Source organism: Oryctolagus cuniculus, chromosome 10 (genome assembly GCF_051225735.1).
Source record: "Oryctolagus cuniculus isolate XC-2025 breed Fujian yellow rabbit chromosome 10, ASM5122573v1, whole genome shotgun sequence".
NCBI classification, from domain to species: Eukaryota; Metazoa; Chordata; class Mammalia; order Lagomorpha; family Leporidae; genus Oryctolagus; species Oryctolagus cuniculus.
This window is the reverse complement of record NC_142876.1, coordinates 97,956,156-97,974,705: the sequence shown is the minus strand read 5'-3', so window position 1 is coordinate 97,974,705 and position 18,550 is coordinate 97,956,156. Positions and strand designations below refer to the sequence as shown.

Genomic DNA, 18,550 nt, shown 5'->3' with positions numbered 1-18,550 from the left:
CCTGTCTGAGAAGTGGGTCAGTAACCAGGGCTTCTTCCCAGGCTATTGGGTGGCTGGGATGGACACTGAAGGTGCATGGGAGAAGGATGGGGTGATGACAAGGGGACCCCTCCCGGCCCTCATCCCACAGGAGCTGTCATCAGCATGACGGCCTGATGCAGAGGAGGGGCTGCTTTCCATCTGCAGGAGGGGGTGACAGCCCCGAGAGGCCAGGGCCGAGGCAGACTTGGTGTCAGAGTCTTGTGCCTAAGCAGCTGGCCATCCTTTTGCCACTTGGGCTGCCCTGATCCCCACAGGGTACTTGCCCCTCCTTTATTTCTGCCTACCTGCCCTCACTTGGCACTCGTGCCCAAGCTGTTTCTAGGTTATCCTGCCGGAAAGCACAAGGCCCCAGGCAGGGGGACCCAGACCTGTGGTGAGCGGCAGCAGGGGCGGCCCCATGTCTTCCTTGCCTGCCGATTTGGGCCTCACTTAGACCTGTGCACAGGCTAGAGACCAGCCCAGTGCACCTTGGGTTTTTGCTGCAGCTGTTACTGAATGCCCACTGTGGGCCATGCACCCCTAAGGCCTCGTGGGCACACACACCTCACGGCTGCACACTCATGCTCACATGCACCTGTTACCCCACGCACATAAACACACACTGTTCCGTGTGTCAGCCCACGAAGGAGCACGCAGCAGCCCCCAACCAGCTCCTGCTCTCTGCTGACCAAGAGGTTGTGAGCAGCTGGCCTGGGCTCAGGCATGAGCTTGTGTTTGTCTCTCACACCCGCCCTAAGGAGCCAAGCCTGGGCAGGGGCTGTGCTGGGGTCTGCTGCTCCCCCTGGTTCCTCCTGGCTCTCTGGCTGCTGGCTGGAGAAGGCTGGCCAGGTCCACTGAGCTGGGCTGGGCTACAGGCTGAGGTCAGAGTTTCCTGTGAGCTCATCTGGGCTGGGTGCTCCCAGCAGATCTGCCTGCCACTCTTGCTGCCTGTCAGGGAGCTGGAAGGAGCCATCGCCAGGGCCAGGCCACTGTTCGTGTGTACTCAGATAGGGTAGGGGTACGTGTCTGCTTTCGTCCAGCTGCTGGGTCATGTTCAGGATGGAGTAAGTCCGTGTGTGTGTGTGTGTGTGTGTGCATTCACACAGCCTTCATTAAGGAGCACCTTGGGCTGGGAGCCCGTGTCCATGCAAGAGTGTGAGTGTACATGATGTTCAGGCTTGCACACCTGAGTGCCTTCCACAAACGGCAAGCTGAGAAGTCTCTCTGGTCCTCTCCTGTAGTGATTTGGGGGATGGTGAGGAACAGGGGAATGCGGGAACCAAGCTGTGTGACCATGTAAAGTGCTCTTGGCATTACATTCAACTTTTTTTTAAAAGATTTATTTATTTTTTGGCCGGCGCCGCGGCTCACTAGGCTAATCCTCCGCCTTGCGGCGCCGGCACACCGGGTTCTAGTCCCGGTCGGGGCGCCAGATTCTGTCCCGGTTGCCCCTCTTCCAGGCCAGCTCTCTGCTGTGGCCAGGGAGTGCAGTGGAGGATGGCCCAGGTGCTTGGGCCCTGCACCCCATGGGAGACCAGGAGAAGTACCTGGCTCCTGCCATCGGATCAGCGCGGTGCGCTGGCCGCAGCAGCCATTGGAGGGTGAACCAGCACAAAGGAAGACCTTTCTCTCTGTCTCTCTCTCTCACTGTCCACTCTGCCTGTCAAAAAAAAAGGTTTTTTAATTAAAAAATTTAAAAAAATATTTATTTATTTTTTACTTGAGAGTCAGAGTTACACATAGAGAGGAGAGGCAGAGGCAGAGGCAGAGGCAGAGGCAGAGAAAGAGAAAGAGAAAGAGAAAGAGAAAGAGAAAGAGAAAGAGAAAGAGAAAGAGAAAGAGAAACAGAAAGAGATGGTTCACTCCCTAATTGGCCACAACAGCCAGAACTGCGCCTATCCAAAGCTAGGAGCCAGGAGCTTCTTCCAGGTCTCCCACGCGGGTGCAGGGGCCCAAGGACTTGAGCCATCTTCTACTGCTATCCCAGGCCATAGCAGAGATCTGGATGGGAAGAGGAGCAGCTGGGACTAGAACCGGCGCCCTATATGGGATGCTGGCACTTCGGGCCAGGGCATTAACCTGCTGCGCCACAGCGCCAGCCCCACATTCAACTTTAAACTACGGTTTTATATGAGAGGAAAGTGAGCCTGAAAATGCGAGCAACCTTCCAGGCAGGCGGGCTCAAACTCAGAAGGGTCAGGGCACAGCTCTGCCTCCCTGGTCCCTGCACAAAGTGGATGCGAAGTCAGTGGGTTCCCAGCTGTCGGCTCTGGCTTGGCCTGAGTTTCAGTTTCATCTTGTGAAAAGCGGGCGTGCTCCTCTGGGCCCTGCTTGTCTGCCTGGGCAATTGTGAGTAAAGCAAACAAACGAAACCACCAAGAGCTGCAGGGGTACCTGTCCGTGCCCAGCAGTGGCGCTAGTGGCTCCCCAGGTGAGTGTGTCTCAGGGTCACAGACTCCAGGGCCTCCAGCGCCCAGGTAGGCTCTGGAGAGGAGTGGAGAGGGTGCTCCCATCCGGGGGAGCTCCGCCAAGGGGGCGGCCATCCCAGAGCCAGCTGCCTGCATCCAGAGGGCCTAACGGGCATCGGATTTAGATAAAACTTGTTAATTTTCAGTTTGAGCCACGAGGACCAGTGCATTTTACACGTCTTGGGGTGTGAGAGTCCTGGGCTGTGGGTCTCTGAGGTCTTGTGAGGTTGTCCTCACGGCCTAGCCTCACCCCTGTGTGTGTGTACCCTCCCCCACCCCCCGCAGGCCCCACCATGGCTCCCTTCCTGCGCATCTCCTTCAATTCCTACGAGCTGGGCTCCCTGCAGGTGGAGGACGAGACGAACCAGCCCTTCTGTGCCGTGAAGATGAAGGAGGCGCTCAGCACAGGTAGGGCGGGGCCTGCAAAGGGGCCTGGAGGAGGCCTTGCCTCATTCCCTAGGAGCCCCAAGGGGTCCTTCTGCACTTCATCCTTTCTGTCCCCACCAGCTGTGGACGCGGGGACAGAGAGGCAGAGGCCAGCAGGTGTCCAGGGCCTGGAGCACCTGGTGAGACGGGACCCTGCTCGGGGCTTGGTTGTTTCCCTTCGTTGGTGCTTCTCCCCAGCAGCTTCCATGTGTGCACCCCTGCCAGGTCCTGTGCTGGGCTCTGAGGGCCTGACTGGCCTGCCTGCACATGGCTCACGCTCAGGCCGGGCAGCTGGGCACCTCCATGGGCAGAAAAGCCCAGAGTAGGCCCCGTTCCAGCCTGGGGCCAGGGAGGGCCTCCTGCACGAGGCACACAGCTCACACGCTTCCCTCTTGCTTCTGCCCCCACTTGGAGAATCCCTGCTCACCCCTGAGGTCTCAACTGAGCTGTCCCTTCCTCCAGGAAGTCTTTCCCGACCATTAGGCTGGGGCAGGCCACGGGCATGACTGGGTGGGTCTGGAGCCGCTGTGACTTAGTGGTTACTTGAGAGATGGGTTGGTTCTTGTCTGCCCCAGGGCTCCGGGACCACAGGCCCTGGGTTTAGCTTTTCCTTCTGCGGCATTCCACACTCCCAGTGCTACGGCAGGCGAGCGGGAACTCTCGGCTGCGTTGCTGAGTACATAGGGAAAGGGGACATTGAAGAGGCACGAGAGGCTCACGGGAAGAGGGAACAGCAGGAGTGCAGTGGGGCACACTCCAGGTGCGACAGGAGCGGCTGCAGGGAGTCCTCAGGGCAGAGGAGGCAGCGGGTTCGGCCAGAGCTGAATGCTGGGTGGGTGTGAGGGTAGAGAGGCAGGGGCTCCAGCCCGACCCGGCCCACTGCCCCTTGGCAGAGCGTGGGAAGACACTGGTGCAGAAGAAGCCGACCATGTACCCAGAGTGGAAGTCGACGTTCGACGCTCACATCTACGAGGGCCGGGTCATCCAGATTGTGCTGATGCGGGCGGCCGAGGAGCCCATGTCTGAGGTGACCGTGGGCGTATCGGTGCTGGCCGAGCGCTGCAAGAAGAACAATGGCAAGGCCGAGTTCTGGGTGAGTTGTGTGTGCGTGTACGTGTGCGTGTGCATGTGCGTGCGTGCTCAGGCTCGGCACTACTGGGCCCTGTGCCCACCACCAGAGCTACTAGGAGCCCCCCACCCCCCACCCTCAGGGTCGTTCCAATGAAGTGCGCCACTGGGTGTCAGAAGCTGGTCGCAGAAGCTGACCCGTGGTGGGTGCTAAAGGAAGCTATCTTCATTGGTGATTGAGACCACTTTGCTTTGTTTTACTTTTGAAAAGCAAAATGTGATGCACATAGAATAGGACAGTTTCACGTGCAGGAGAGGGTGGCTCTCTGCCCCAGTACCAGGTCACTGGCCCCATTCCCAGAGGCACCCATTGTCTTGGTTCTTTTTGGAACTTTGGCAAACATTCCAGGCCCAGGCAGGCCTCTAGGCCAGCCCTGTGAACTTTAAGGGCAAGGAGGTGGAGGGAGGGGAAAGCTGACAGCCCCGCCTACCCACCAGAACCCAGGCTCTGCGCACCTGAGTGTGGCCACATGGCCCATGCGGCTGTGATGGGCCTCTGGTGGCCACAGGACTCCAGCAACTGGCAGAACCCCCTGTGGTTACACGTGGGTTCTTACAGCCACGATGTTTCCACCGGAAAAGGCCTCGTGACCACCAGAGGCTCTGGTCAGCCTCCAGTGAGGGGGCCCGGGGCCAGGCTAGGAGAGGGGTTGACAGGGCTGCTCGGGGCCTTCAGCAGTGAGACAGGAACGCAGGCGGCCACAGCCCTGCCCTCCAGACTGTCTGTCTGGTCTGAGAAGAGCCCCAGCACATGAGAAGCAGCGGGGTGTGTTGGGAGCCTGTGTCTGTCTCCCTGCCTGTGCACGTGGGGTCGGCTGCCTCCGTTCTCAAATCTTCGCCAAGGGGGCAGCAGGGGCGGGGGTGGGGAGTTTCCCTTCCCACTCAGCTCCTGGACCATGTGGCCTGGCTGGGTGTGGGCTGGACTCTTTCACTTCCCCAAAGGTAATAATACCCCTGGGTGCAGGGTGTGGGCGGGGCTCCGGGGTGGGGCCCCGCCCACACTGGGCAAGACAGCTGTGCAGCCAGCGTTCTGGGGCTCCCTTGGCCTCAGGGACCAACCATGGGGGCGGGTTCTGAGTCTGGTTCGGCCCAGGCCCGCCCTCACTGACCTTCACCCCTGCCTCCAACAGCTGGACCTGCAGCCCCAGGCCAAGGTGCTGATGTCTGTGCAGTATTTCCTGGAGGACGGGGGTGAGACCTTCTCATTTGAGGTTGGGGCTGGGGACTTGAACCCGGCTCACCTGCCGGGCTCAGAGACCAAAGTCAGCATCGGGGTTTAGGGAAGCAGCCTCCTGGGTGCATCTGGGGCCACTGCCTCTCTGGGACATGGGGGCTGACCTCACCCCTCTGCGGCCCCCAGATTGTAAGCAGTCTTTGCGTACGGAGGAAGAAGGAATGTTATCAACGATCAACCGCCGTGGGGCCATCAAACAGGCCAAAATCCACTACATCAAGAACCACGAGTTCATTGCCACCTTCTTTAGGCAGCCCACCTTCTGTTCTGTGTGCAAGGAGTTCGTGTGGTGAGGCCTGGCTGTGCCCCCTGGGGTGGCAGCGGGTAGGGAGGCACCAGCGACCCCCCTCACTCCCCCTCTCTGGGGCTTGTCTTTCAGGGGTCTCAACAAGCAAGGCTACAAATGCAGGCGTAAGTGTCCCTGCTGCCCAGGTACCATGTGCGGTCACAGGAAAGCCTTCATCCCCGGGTGGTGTTGGGACCATGCATCTGGGCAAGGGCTCTGTGTGTGTGCAAAGGTCTGTGTGTCTAAGCACGTGTCAGTGTGTGTACGTGTGCGCATGCGCACAGGTCAGTGTGTACACATCACAGTGTGTGTGCCCAGGTTTGTGTATGTGTGTACATGCCTGTGTGTTTGTGTGTATATGCATGTCTATGTGAGTGTGTGTGCAAAGTCTGCACACAACTGTGTGCGCATGTGTGTGTGTCGGTGTGTGCACATCAGTGTGTGTGCGTGTGCATGTGCACATGTCAGTGTGAGTGTGTGTGCACACAGACCTCTGTGTATGTGCGCTTGTCAGTATGTGTGTGTGTGTACTCACCACTCTACAGTGAGTGTGGCACTGGCTTGCTGGGGCTCACCAAAGCCAGTTCTCTGAGTCTCCAGATCTGCGTTCAGGTTCATCACACGGGGCCCCTGACGCTGACCGGAAAGGGCTGTTCACATGGAAAGCAGCCACGGCCGCCTGGCAGGGCTCTTTCACCCTGGAAAACAGTTATGAGATATTTATCAGCTCCCCTGGCTGCTGTGGGTCCGTGTGGAGCTGGGGGTGTCTCACCCTACACAGCGGCCCTGTGGGCTGCTGCGCTGAGCCAGGCTCTGGGGCCAGGCTGCCTGCATGTGAATCCCAGCTCTCTCTGGCGTTTCCCAGCACAGGCCTCAGGCAAACTCACTCTGTCTCTGTGTGCCTCGGTTTCCCTGTCCGTAAGCTCAGGGTGAAAGGGTTGGTGTGAAGGTCAAATGGGATAAAATATGTAAAGCTGGGTTTTAAGCGCCTGGTGCATGGTAAGTGTTCAGTATAAGGAATCTGTATGCATGGACAGGTGTTTTGTATGGGAGTGTGTTGCGTGCACATTCGAGAGAGTGGGTTTGTTAGCTGCTTGCTGTCCTGGGACATAGAAGATGGAATGGGGGGCCTCCCCCTCAGCCCCTCTCTGCACACTGAGAGCTGTGGCTTGGCCTGCCTTACTGCCACACACACCCCCTCCCCGAGCCTTGCTGGGCCTCTCCTGTAAGGGCTGGCAGGAGGCCTGTCGGGTGTGGGTGTGGGCACTTAGGGAGAACGGTGGCTTTGTGTAGAGAGGGCTGCAGTGGGCCAGCAGCGCCAGCTCACAGACTGTCCACGCCCTCCTCCCCTCCATGCCTTCCCATCCCCCTGCCTGCCCTGGGCCTCTGCCTCTTCAAGAATGCAACGCCGCCATCCACAAGAAATGCATTGACAAGATCATCGGCCGCTGCACCGGCACGGCGGCCAACAGCCGGGACACCATAGTGAGCTGGGTCTGGGGTGCGGCCGGGGGGCTTGGGGCTGGCCAGGTGGGGGGCTCTGGGCTCTCCCCACCCCTTCCTCTCCACCTCCAGTTCCCAGTGGCACCCTCTCTGGCATCTGGCCCTGCCTGGGCTGGGGGGGGGAGGCTAGAGAGCTAGGAGGGGGACTGGGCATGACCTTGCCCAGTGATACTCTTCCCCACCTCCCCCGAGTTCCAGAAAGAACGCTTCAACATCGACATGCCGCACCGATTCAAGGTTCACAACTACATGAGCCCCACCTTCTGTGACCACTGCGGCAGCCTGCTCTGGGGGCTGGTGAAGCAGGGCATGAAGTGTGAAGGTGCGTGAGCTGCAGCTGCCCCGTGCACGGATCGCAGTGGCCCCTGCTGCCGTTCACCCGCTGAGTACCCACCACCAGAGGCTGCACTCTGAGCCGTGTTCTCAAGTGTCGATTGAGGGTGGGGTGGGGGGAAAGTAGGACTTGGAGAATCCCTGTGAGGGGCAAGTAAACAGAAGGTGCCTAATTGGGGCCTGCTGCACACCAGCAGGACCTTGGCATATGCCCCTCGCAGACCCCCTGTGAGCAGCTTATCTAAGTTGTCCCCGAATCTTCTGCTTTTTCTTTAAATCGTGGAAGATTCAAAATACTTGTGATGACTTCGAACACATTTTTCCCTGAAGGAAGGGAAAACCCAGCGAACTCCCCCTCCCCACCTTCCCCCAAGCCCTCCTTTCTCCTGCCATCTCCACCTCCCTCCTACTCCCGCCTGTGGCCCAACCCTTTCTCCCTCACCCCAGACTGTGGCATGAACGTGCACCACAAGTGCCGGGAAAAGGTGGCCAACCTCTGCGGCATCAACCAGAAGCTCTTGGCCGAGGCCTTGAACCAAGTCAGCCAGGTAGGCAGGCACTGTGGGACCCTGGGGACAGGGCAGTGGAGTCAGAGGGCAGCTGGGGTTCATTGCCTCTCCTGGAAAGCCCCCAGGGCATTTTGCCCACCACCCAACTTCTGAAGAAGCTAATCTAAGAATTTAGGAGATGGGCTTGTTTTCACTGGAAATTAGTTATTTCAGTGACTTGATCTGAGTGTTGGGACACTTTGAACTAAGAGTGTGTGTGTGCCCATGTGTGTGTATGGGTGAGTGTGTGCATGCATGTGTGGGTGGGTGTGCACATGTGTATGTGTGCCTCACTCCCCATGGGCAGGGCACACATGTGTGTACGCTTGGATGAGTGTGTGCTTGCACATATGTGTCTGGGTGTGTGCACACATGGGTGTATGTGTGCACACGTGTGTTTGAATGTAGGTGGGGCTTGACGGGTGCCATAAAACTGAATTCCAGGGTAAATCAGAAGTGAAGTTTATTAAGTGGTTGGGAAGGTGGCTTCGAGTTCTAGAACTTGGGTTTGTCATCAACGCCTTCCAGACAGGAAGCCCCACTGTCCTGCAGGGCGGGGGAGGGGGAGAGAGAACAGCAGCATGGGGTCCAGGCCAGGGATGCTGAGGGTGGAGTTAGAGCTGGGGCCGGGTGTCCTGACCATGGGGACTGAACTGCACCCTGCCCTCCCCAGAAGTCGACGCGGAGGCAGGACTCGGTGTCCACAGAGCCTGTGGGGATCTACCAGGGTTACGAGAAGAAAGGCGTCTCTGGGGACGATGCCCCAGGTGAAGCTGGGTCCACTTCCCATGTTCATTCTCTTCCTTCCCTCGGGGGCCTGTCCTCGCTCCAGCTGGCCATTGAGTTGTGGAAGGAGCCGCTTCCCGAGGGGAGAGAGGCCCCTTCTGTCAAGGAGAGGGATCCGTCCTCTCTCTCACTGCCGAGTGGGTCGCAGAAGGAGGCGCTTCCTGTGGGGAGCGAGGCCCCTTCTCTCAAAGAGAGAGACCCATCCTCTCTCCCATTGCCGAGTGAGTCCCTGGGGAGCGAGGCCCCTTCCCTCAGCCCAAACCTGGGCCCCAGGGAGGAAGCCAAGCAATGCCAGCCAAGACACGAGTCTGAGGCCCCCTCTCTCTCGGCCAGACAACAACGGGACTTACGGCAAGATCTGGGAGGGCAGCAGCACGTGCCACATCGACAACTTCACCTTCCACAAAGTCCTGGGCAAGGGCAGCTTCGGGAAGGTGAGGGGCCGTCCGCTCTGGGGCACTGCTCACTCCCTCCCTCGCCCCGGGCAGCTGTGGCCTTTGCCCGTCCTGCCCTACCCAGTGTCTCTGCCCACTACCAGGTCATGCTCGCAGAGCTGAAGGGCAAAGGGAAGTTCTTTGCCGTCAAGGTCCTCAAGAAGGACGTGGTTCTGGTGGACGATGACGTGGAGTGCACCATGGTGGAGAAGCGGGTGCTGGCGCTCGCCTCCGAGAACCCCTTCCTGGCTCAGCTTTTATGCACCTTCCAGACCAAGGTTCCCTGGGCTCCCCACAGCCTCCCCCTCCAAGGCCAGGGTGGGATCTGGCCCACTCTACCTCTGCTCACCACCACCACCCCGACACCACAGGAACACCTGTTCTTCGTGATGGAGTTCCTCAACGGGGGAGACTTGATGTACCACATCCAGGACAAAGGCCGCTTCGAGCTGTACCGGGCCACGTACGCCAGGGCCCTGTGGGGATGGGGGACCCTGGCTCAGAGCCTGCCCCCACTCTACCCGGGGCCTTCTTTCTGCTCCCTGACAAAGCCAGGGGGGCCTGAGCTGGGGTTGGTGTGGGATTGCCTGGGCTGTGTGTGCTGTGAACTTTGGGAGCCCCAGACTTGCACTGTGACCTTCCCCGTATGTGTGCCGCCCCCCAAACCAGCCATGTATACGCACACCTGTGTGTGTGTGTGTGAGTCACATGCTCCCAGGGCAGGGAAGTGGCTCCCTCCGTGGAGTTCTGCCTGGGTCTGCCCCAGAGCTGCTGGCAGCATTCCTGCCCTGAGGTGGGGTGAGGCCTGGGAGAAGCCAGCAGAACACTCTGTCACTCTCTCTTACCCAGGTTTTACGCAGCGGAGATCATCTGTGGACTGCAGTTTCTACACAACAAAGGGATCATTTACAGGTGCAGGGCTCGGGCTGTGGGGCACCCTTGGCAGAGGAGGCACTGACCTGTCATATTCTCTGAAATGCCAGGGGTAGGGTCCAGCCTGGCCGCAGCTCCAGTGTGCTTAGAGTCCGAGTTCCCCTGGGTATTTTCTAAACCTCCAGTTGCAGTGCTAGCATTCCTTGTAGCCCCTCAGCTGAGGCTGGCCCTGCCCTGGGAACCGGAAATTGCCCATGCACCACTGGTGCGATGGTGGCCGCGCTGCCTCCCTTCCTTGGGCCCTCGTCTCGCTCTGAAGCCCCATGTGAGCAGGCTCAGCTTCCACCAGAAGGGACTGGTTCCACAAGTCTCACCCGATAGATTGCAGGCCCGTGCTGTGGTGGAATACTGTACCAAAAAGGCTGGGGCCACGCTCTGTGTCCTGGTATGGGATGACGCCCTGATATGTAGTCGAGTGGAGAGCCAACCCTGGTGACACGTTCGCTCGGGTCTCAAACGGTGGAGCTGTGCTGCACGGTGCTCATCTGTGCCCCGGCTCCCAGGCGAGCTTCACACCATCCACCTGTTTCTAGTTCGTGTCCCCATGTGCACGAATCACCCACTCCAGTGATGAACTGTACAGACAGAGGCCGCCGCTGAGGGTCAGACACATTCCCTGCTGATCAGCTGCATGGCTCTGGACAGTGACATCACCTCTCTGAGCCTCATTTTGGGCTTCCGGAAGGAAGATATTGTGTGTCTAGCATTTCCCACATAGGTGGCTTTTCACACATAGCACTTTTCTTTTTGAAGATTGATCGACTGATTTATTTCGAGAGGCAGAGTTAGGGAGAGAATGCATGTGTGTGTGCACATGCTTCCATTTGCTGCTTCACTCCCCCAGGGGCCTCCACGGCTGGGGCTGGGCCAGGCCAAAGCCAGCAGCCTGGAACTCCATCCAGGTCTCCCGCATGAGTGGCAGGGGCCCAAGCTCTTGGACCGTCTTGCACTGCTTTCCTAGGCCATAGCAGAAAGCTGGATTGGAAGTGGATCAGCCAGGACTTGAACTGGCACCCATATGGGATGCCGACCTCACAGGTGGCAGCTTAACCCACTGTGCCACAACACTGGCCCCAAAGCACCTGTGTTTAGTACCTCTTTGGCCCTCTGTGTCCTCTTCCTTATTCTCGCGCATTCTTGGAGAGAGTCCCAGACTTCAGGACTGAAAACGGGCACATGGGTGGCAGGGTTGGGAGGGAAGAACTTGGTCCCTGATGAAACTTCCCTGCCTACTCTCTGCAGAGACCTCAAGCTGGACAACGTGTTGCTGGACCGGGATGGCCACATCAAGATCGCTGACTTCGGGATGTGCAAGGAGAACATGTTCGGGGAAAACCGGGCCAGCACCTTCTGCGGCACTCCTGACTACATCGCCCCCGAGGTGAGCGCACACCTGCCCCTGCGTAGTGGTTCAGGAAGATGAGGCCTGGCCAGACTCGGACTCCGACTCTGGGCGGGGAGGCCCCTGCCGTGCCCACCCCCAGCCCCTGCTGACCCAGTGCTCCCGCCCCAGATCCTGCAGGGCCTGAAGTACACGTTCTCTGTGGACTGGTGGTCCTTCGGGGTCCTCCTCTATGAGATGCTCATTGGCCAGTCGCCCTTCCACGGGGACGACGAGGACGAACTCTTTGAGTCCATCCGCGTGGACACGCCACATTATCCCCGCTGGATCACCAAGGAGTCCAAGGACATTCTGGAGAAGGTGGGGCCCTGGGCGGGGCGGGGGCAGGAGCTGATGGACCCTGGGCTACGAGAAGGCAGCAACTTCCGGTCTGGTTCACACTCCAGGCCTATCGTGCCAGGGGCATGGCCCTTTCGCTGTGTACCCATGAATCAGTCTGGCATGGTGACTGAGGTCATGGGGCAGGCAGACCTGAGGCTGAACCTTGCCCTGCCTGTGACTGGCTGGGGACGTTAGCATGTCACTTTGTTTTTTTTTAAAAGATTGATTTATTTATCTGAAAGGCAGAGTTTTAGAGAGAGAGATTGGGAGAAAACAGAGATCTTCTACCCACTGCTTCACTCCTCAAGTGGCCTCAACGGCTGGGGCTGGGCTACACTGAAGCCAGGAGTCTGGAACTTTTGGGAGGCAGAGGCCCAAGTACTTGGATCATCTTCCATCGCCTTCCTAGATACATCAGCAGGGAGCTGGATCAAAAGTGGAACAACCGGGACTCAAACCAACGCCCCTATGGGATGCCAGCATTGCAGGCGGTGGCTTAACCCACTACGCTACAGTGCCAGCCTCCCCGGCGAGTCAGTTAACCTCTCTCAACTGAGACAAGCTGCCTCACAGTTGTTGGGAGGAAAATACAGACGTGAAGTGCTCAGTTCTGAGCAAGCTAGATAGTGAATACTCAGTAAATGACACAAGCCATCCCAGCAGAGTCCACAGTGTCCAAGCCCAGGGGACATGGAGTGCAGCCGGCCAGAAAGGCCTTCCTCTGTCCCAGGGTTCCCTGGCCTGTGCTGCCACCTTGGCACCTGCTGGGGATTTGCTGGAGGTCCATTTTCCCTTAACCTTGGGTGCTGACCAGAGGCCTGCTGGGTTGCAGCTGTTTCAGAGGGACCCACCCAGGAGACTGGGCATGACAGGAAACATCAGAGCCCACCCCTTCTTCAAGACCATCAACTGGATCCTGCTGGAGAAGCGGAGGGTGGAGCCCCCCTTCACGCCCAAAGTGGTGAGTGACCCCCACCCTGCTCTGTGTGCCCGGCTGGGCTCTCCCTCCGTGGCCCTGCCCCCTCCTGTGTCCGGTCACGCACTATCCTCCTCTCCCTGTTCTCCACTGGCATCCTCATTCATAACCCATCTTTCGCTGTTAGTCGTTCAACAAACATCAGAAACTGCATATGGATCCAGAGTCTCTCTCCCCCCACCCCAAAGCTTGCTTTATTTACTTATTTGAAAGGCAGACCTACAGAAAAAGAGAGAGAGATCTTCCATCTGTTGGTTCCCTCCCCAAATGTCCAAAATAGGTCTGGTCCAGGCGAAGCCAGGAGCCTGGAACTCCATCTGGGTTTCCCACGTGGGTAGCAGAGTTCTGAGTCCTTGGCTCATCGTCTCTTGCTGCTTTCCCAAGTGTATTAGCCTGCAGCTGGATCAGAATCAGTGGTCCAGTGAGGGACGCTGGCCTCACGAGCAGTGGCTTGACCCGCTGCACCAGAGCGCCCTCCCCGCCAGATGCCTCTTACCACACATTCTCTAGAAGTGGTGTATGTAGGGCACCGGGCGTCAGAGCCAAGCAGTCACTGTCTCCATCATCCATCCATCCAACCCACTTTCCAGGAAGCACTGGAAATGCGCACTGATGCTAATCTGTGATGAAGCACTGTATTACAAGAGCTGTCAGCCCCACGTGACCAGTTCTACCAGCAGCGTCTGCAGCGGGAGGCCAGGGTGGTCTGCAAGACCCCCAGGAGGATGTGGGGCATGAGTGCTTAGGCCTAAGGGGTGGGGCCAGCAGAGGGCAGCTGGGAGGCCCCCCAGGTGGGGAGGGGAGGGTTTGCGCCAGGCAGGAACGTGCAGAGGCCACCAAGGCAGCAGGCAAGTCAGGACTCTGCGGCCCCTCTGGGACCACGGTGCCTCCCCCCACTCCTTTCCCTGCCTGGCTTCCCCCCTCCGCCAGGACAGCCTGTGAACGGGCTGCACTTTGAAGCCAGAGCACTTCCCCCAACCCCGGGTTCTTAAACTCAGACGCCTCCGGTGCTGGTGCGCAGTGAACAGGCTAGTGCAGCTGCTTGCTTTTGCTAGGAGGAGACACGGGTTTCTCTCTCCACGCTGAGTGCAGGCAGGGGTGGTGGCCTGCAGCGCTTGTCAGGGAATGGTGGGGCCCGGGCAAGTTGCCCACAGGGCTCTCAGCACCGAGAGTGGTCATTCCAGGAAGTCCAGGCTGTGTGAGTCACCTGGTTTTCAAAAGAGGTCAGAAACCTGGATTTTTATTTATTTTTTATTTTTTTATTTTTATTTTTTATTTTTTGACAGGCAGAGTGGACAGTGAGAGAGAGAGAGAGAGAAAGGTCTTCCCTTGCCGTTGGTTCACCCTCTAATGGCCGCCACAGCTGGTGTGCTGCGGCCGGCGCACCGCGCTGATCCGATGGCAGGAGCCAGGTGCTTCTCCTGGTCTCCCATGGGGTGCAGGGCTCAAGCACTTGGGCCATCCTCCACTGCACTCCCTGGCCGCAGCAGAGAGCTGGCCTGGAAGAGGGGCAACCGGGACAGAATCCGGTGCCCCGACCGGGACTAGAACCCGGTGTGCCGGCACCACAAGGCGGAGGATTAGCCTAGTGAGCCGCGGCGCCGGCCTAGAAACCTGGATTTTTATGTCACTTTGCCCAGTTTTAAAATATTAGGTGGGTGTTTGGCCCAGCAGTTAAAACCCTGCCTAAGGTGCCAAGTCCCAGCTCTGGGGCCTGACTCCAGCTTCCTGCTAACGTAGACCCTGTAAGGCTGTGGTGACAGGTCCCTGCCACCCACAGGGGAGACCCAGATCATGTTGCCTGCTTCCAGGTTCTGCCCAGATCTTCCTGACCGCTCGCTATAGGCACGTGAGGGTTGAGCCAGTGGATAAAAACGCTCTTTAAAAAATTGATTGATTCAGGGCCGGCGCCGTGGCTCACAAGGCTAATCCTCCACCTTGCGGCGCCGGCACACCGGGTTCTAGTCCCGGTCGGGGCGCCGGATTCTGTCCCGGTTGCCCCTCTTCCAGGCCAGCTCTCTGCTATGGCCAGGGAGTGCAGTGGAGGATGGCCCAGGTGCTTGGGCCCTGCACCCCATGGGAGACCAGGAAAAGCACCTGGATCCTGGCTCCTGCCATCGGATCAGTGCGGTGCGCCGGCTGCAGCGGCGGCCATTGGAGGGTGAACCAACGGCAAAGGAAGACCTTTCTCTCTCTGTCTCTCTCTCTCACTGTCCACTCTGCCTGTTAAAAAAAAAAAAAAAAAATTGATTGATTCATTCATTCATTTGAATGGCAGAGTGACAGAGAGAGGGCAAGACAGAGATCTTCCATCTGCTGGTTCACTTCCCAATGGCTGGGGCTGGGCCAGGCCAAAGCCAGGAGCCCAGAACTCTCCAGGTCTCCCACATGAGTGCAGGGGCCCGGGTGTTTGGGCTATCTTCTGCTGCCTTCCCAGGCCATAGCAGGGAGCTGGAGATGAAGTGGAGCAGCTGGGACTCGAGCTGCAGGTCTGATACGGGATTCTGGCCTAGCAAGGGGCGGCTTAACCTGCCACGCTATAATGCTGGCTTCTGCCTCTCAGATAAACAAATTTTTTAAAGGAAGTTGTTTTTTTTTTTTTTTTTTTTTTTAAATCTTGGCTCAGACTCCGTTAAAACCTGGCGCTGGCCAAAATGATGGCACCTGCTTGGCTCAGCTTGTGGCAAAGGCTCAGCAGGGTCCTCCTGGGCTGCTGGGCTCACAGCAGCCGTAGACAGTGTGTCCGGGGAGGCCCTGGCTGTGGGCGCTGGCACTTGAGTGTCACACGTGCTGGACATCACTCTTCCTCTCATGGTTCTGCTGCCACTGAAAAACTTGAAAATCCACCTCAGCATGTGGGCCATAGAAACTGGCCACGGGCACGCTCGGGCACAGAGGCTGCCACTGCCAGCCAGGCCCCGAGCCCCGTGCTGGCTTTCCTCATCCTTTGGGCACATGGCGCCCACCTGCCCTGGGCCCCTGCCCACACTGGGACAGGCTCCCTTCCCTGTTCTGACTGAGGACAGCTCGGGCACAGGCCTGGCGAGCAGTGGAACACACTCACCCGCCTGTGCCCTCTGCTCACAGAAGTCCCGAGGCGACTACAGCAACTTCGACCAGGAGTTCCTGAACGAGAAGGCCCGGCTCTCCTTCAGCGACAAGACCCTCATCGACTCCATGGACCAGTCGGCGTTCAGTGGCTTCTCCTTCGTGAACCCCAAATTCCAGCACCTCCTGGCACAGTGAGGCTCCCAGACACGGCTGCCCTCCCACCCGCCCCCCCGGGCCTTGCGGGCCGGGCCTCCATCTACCCGTGCACCTGCTGGTCCCCACCAGACATGCGCCTGTGGCGTCTGCCCCTGCCCCCCAGAGGGGCCTTGGCTCCCGGCTGGTGGGACTGTCATGGTACTTCTGTGAACTGTGTGTGAATTTGCTTTTCCTCTGCCCTCGGAGGGAAATTGTAAATCCTGTGTTTCATTACTTGAATGTAGTTATCTATTGAAAATATATGTTATATATATATACTTATATATATAATAGGCTGTATATATTGCTCAGTGGAGACAAGTGTGGGGGCTGCTAATGTGCTGATCTTTTAAAATAGATATATATGTGTATATATATATATAGGACCGCAAAAGACCCATAAAGGAGCTCAAGCTGTTGGGAGCACCAGGCATTCTGAATAAACACCGCATGGTAACGACCTGGCTGTGGGGACGCGTTTGTCCCAGGAAGCTGGCAGTGGCCGCTCCTCCTGGTGGCTCTGCCCTGGAAGCCAAGAGCTCTTAGCCACAGATGCACAGCCCTGCCTGGGCCTTCATGCAAATGTGTCTGTATTTCTGGATTTCCTGTGGCCCCAGAGCGTTCAGTGGGGTGACAGAGGAGGTGGGACCAGCCTCTCTCTGTCTCTGGAGGGTGAGGGCCAGTCTGGAAGTGCAGAGGAGCCAAAGGCCCAGCCCCACTGGGGGAGGGGCAGGGAGAGGGAGGAATGCCCCCAGGCCTCAGTGCTGTCTGGCCTCAGATCGGGGCATGTCGATTGTTTGAAGTCCCAGCGACCTCCTCCGTTCGTCAGATGGGCACCAGGCACGGAAGGGACCCGTGTGACTCCCGCCTCACTGCTCGACTCGCTGTCCTGCTGCAGAGGAGGGTGAGCTCTGGCATCCATTTCTCAGGCGCCCTTGCCTACCTGGGGCAAGAGAGGGTGGCAGGAGAGACAGCGCCGCCAAGTGACTGGGCCCAGGGTGACAGGCAGCATGCCCTGCCCCGGTGCAGGTGAGGAGAGGGGCTCCAAGACGGCCTGAGCCAGAGCCGGAGCTGGAACCTGCCCTGCGCCACCCCCCTTCCCTTTTCTTCCCCGCTGCCTCCCTCCCTCCCTTCTGTCCCCATCCTGCAGTCTGGGGCACAGGTCCTGGGCAGGGCCCGCCCCCAGCCCCTCTGCTCCAGCCCCGCCTCTTGTTGCCTAGCACCTGATTGGCTGGCCTTGGCAGGCAGGCCTCTGACTTCCAGCAAGTTCATTTTTCTGGGCTGAGGTACAAATTTCCGTAGTTGGAGAGGACGGGATGGGGTGGCGCTGGTGCTGGCCGGGGGAAGGGGCCGCAGGGATGTGGGCCAGACTCCCCAGAGAAGAGACCAAACGGGGCCTCCCCGTCTGCAGGGCCAGCCTGGGCACCCTGGGCAGCAGAACCCCAGAGTGACGCCCCTCGCCCCTTGGGCTCATGGTGGGGGAGACGGCGTGGCACGGGCCGGAGGAGCCCAGAGTGGAACGAAGCCTGTGCCTGGCGTTGGAATTCAGCGCCACTTGTGGCCCAAAGGCAGAGCCTAGCCAGGAGCCCAGTTTCCCCCAGTGTGGAATGGAGGGGTGGGGGTCAGCAGCTCTCAGCAGGAGCGGGGGTGGCCAGGGGAAGGAATTGGTGCCTGGACCAGGAGCCTGTGGTTGATGCTCAGTGAGTTCCTTCACCGGGCCTCAGCTCCCTCAGCTTTCCGCGGCGCTGCTGCCTGGGGCTCCTCGCTGTGCTGATACGGACACACGCTGGCCGCGGCAGAGCCCCAGCAAGGACAGGGCCTGGGCCTGTGGGGTCCGCGTCCAGCATCCCCAGACTGGGAGGCAGCTGCTGGGGATTCTGCCAAGCTGCCTGGGAGGCTGTGCAGCTCCAGTGCCGTTCCCAGCCGCCAGGCCCCACCCGGTGGCCTCAGGAAATGCCTCGCGTGGCTGGGCCCCGAGCCACACTTTGGCTGAGGTCTGGGGACCAGAAGCAGGCGGATTGCCTCCCCCACACCTACCAAAGAAGTTCATGGGCAGCAGCGAGCTGGACCCTCCAAGCAGGGGCCAGGAGGAGCAACACCCCGCTCACTGCTGGGCAGAGGAAGACAGTGGCGTGGGAGGCCTGGCTCCAATCCTGGGTCCTGAGCTGCAGGTCCTCAGTGGGTCACTTCACCTCCCACAGCTTGGGTCCCCTCTACTATAGAAACAGGGGTGACGGCTGCTGCTGCTGATTATGGGATGTCTAAGTGCACGGCACAGGCTCAGCACGCAGTGGCGCTTAGCAAACAGCAGGGACTGTGACCCTCCCCTGCTGCGCGGGATGAGACCCGTTCAGGGCAGAGGGCCTGTCCACTGCGCACTGGACTCCCAAGGCCCTCTGACACCCACCCCATGGCCCAGAGCTGCCAGGAGCCTCTCTGCAGGCCCAGAGAGCTGGCCCAGGGTGCCTACCACCGTGTGGATGGAGTGGGGAAGCCCAGAAGCAA

The 18,550-nt window shown here is 59.1% G+C and overlaps 1 protein-coding gene across 6 annotated transcripts in view; it reads left to right on the top strand.

Moving 5' to 3' along the window:
- PRKCD (protein kinase C delta) overlaps nt 1–16,505 on the top strand; it is a 29,802-nt gene extending 13,297 nt beyond the window's left edge. For 4 of the 6 annotated variants that reach the window (XM_070050712.2, XM_070050716.2, XM_070050713.2 and 1 more), the window contains 17 exons: nt 2,775–2,897; nt 3,809–4,008; nt 5,174–5,234; nt 5,404–5,566; nt 5,657–5,688; nt 6,963–7,048; nt 7,259–7,388; nt 7,847–7,947; nt 8,621–8,714; nt 9,067–9,167; nt 9,272–9,445; nt 9,539–9,630; nt 10,017–10,079; nt 11,343–11,481; nt 11,614–11,802; nt 12,656–12,784; nt 15,887–16,505. In XM_070050712.2, the coding sequence (XP_069906813.2) occupies nt 2,783–2,897; nt 3,809–4,008; nt 5,174–5,234; nt 5,404–5,566; nt 5,657–5,688; nt 6,963–7,048; nt 7,259–7,388; nt 7,847–7,947; nt 8,621–8,714; nt 9,067–9,167; nt 9,272–9,445; nt 9,539–9,630; nt 10,017–10,079; nt 11,343–11,481; nt 11,614–11,802; nt 12,656–12,784; nt 15,887–16,045 (2,028 nt within the window). In that variant the 5' untranslated portion in view covers nt 2,775–2,782 and the 3' untranslated portion in view covers nt 16,046–16,505. The remainder of the gene's footprint in view (nt 1–2,774; nt 2,898–3,808; nt 4,009–5,173; nt 5,235–5,403; nt 5,567–5,656; nt 5,689–6,962; nt 7,049–7,258; nt 7,389–7,846; nt 7,948–8,620; nt 8,715–9,066; nt 9,168–9,271; nt 9,446–9,538; nt 9,631–10,016; nt 10,080–11,342; nt 11,482–11,613; nt 11,803–12,655; nt 12,785–15,886) is intronic. The other 2 variants (XM_070050714.2, XM_070050715.2) reach the window with 1 other exon arrangement.
- The last annotated feature ends 2,045 nt before the right edge of the window (nt 16,506–18,550 follow it).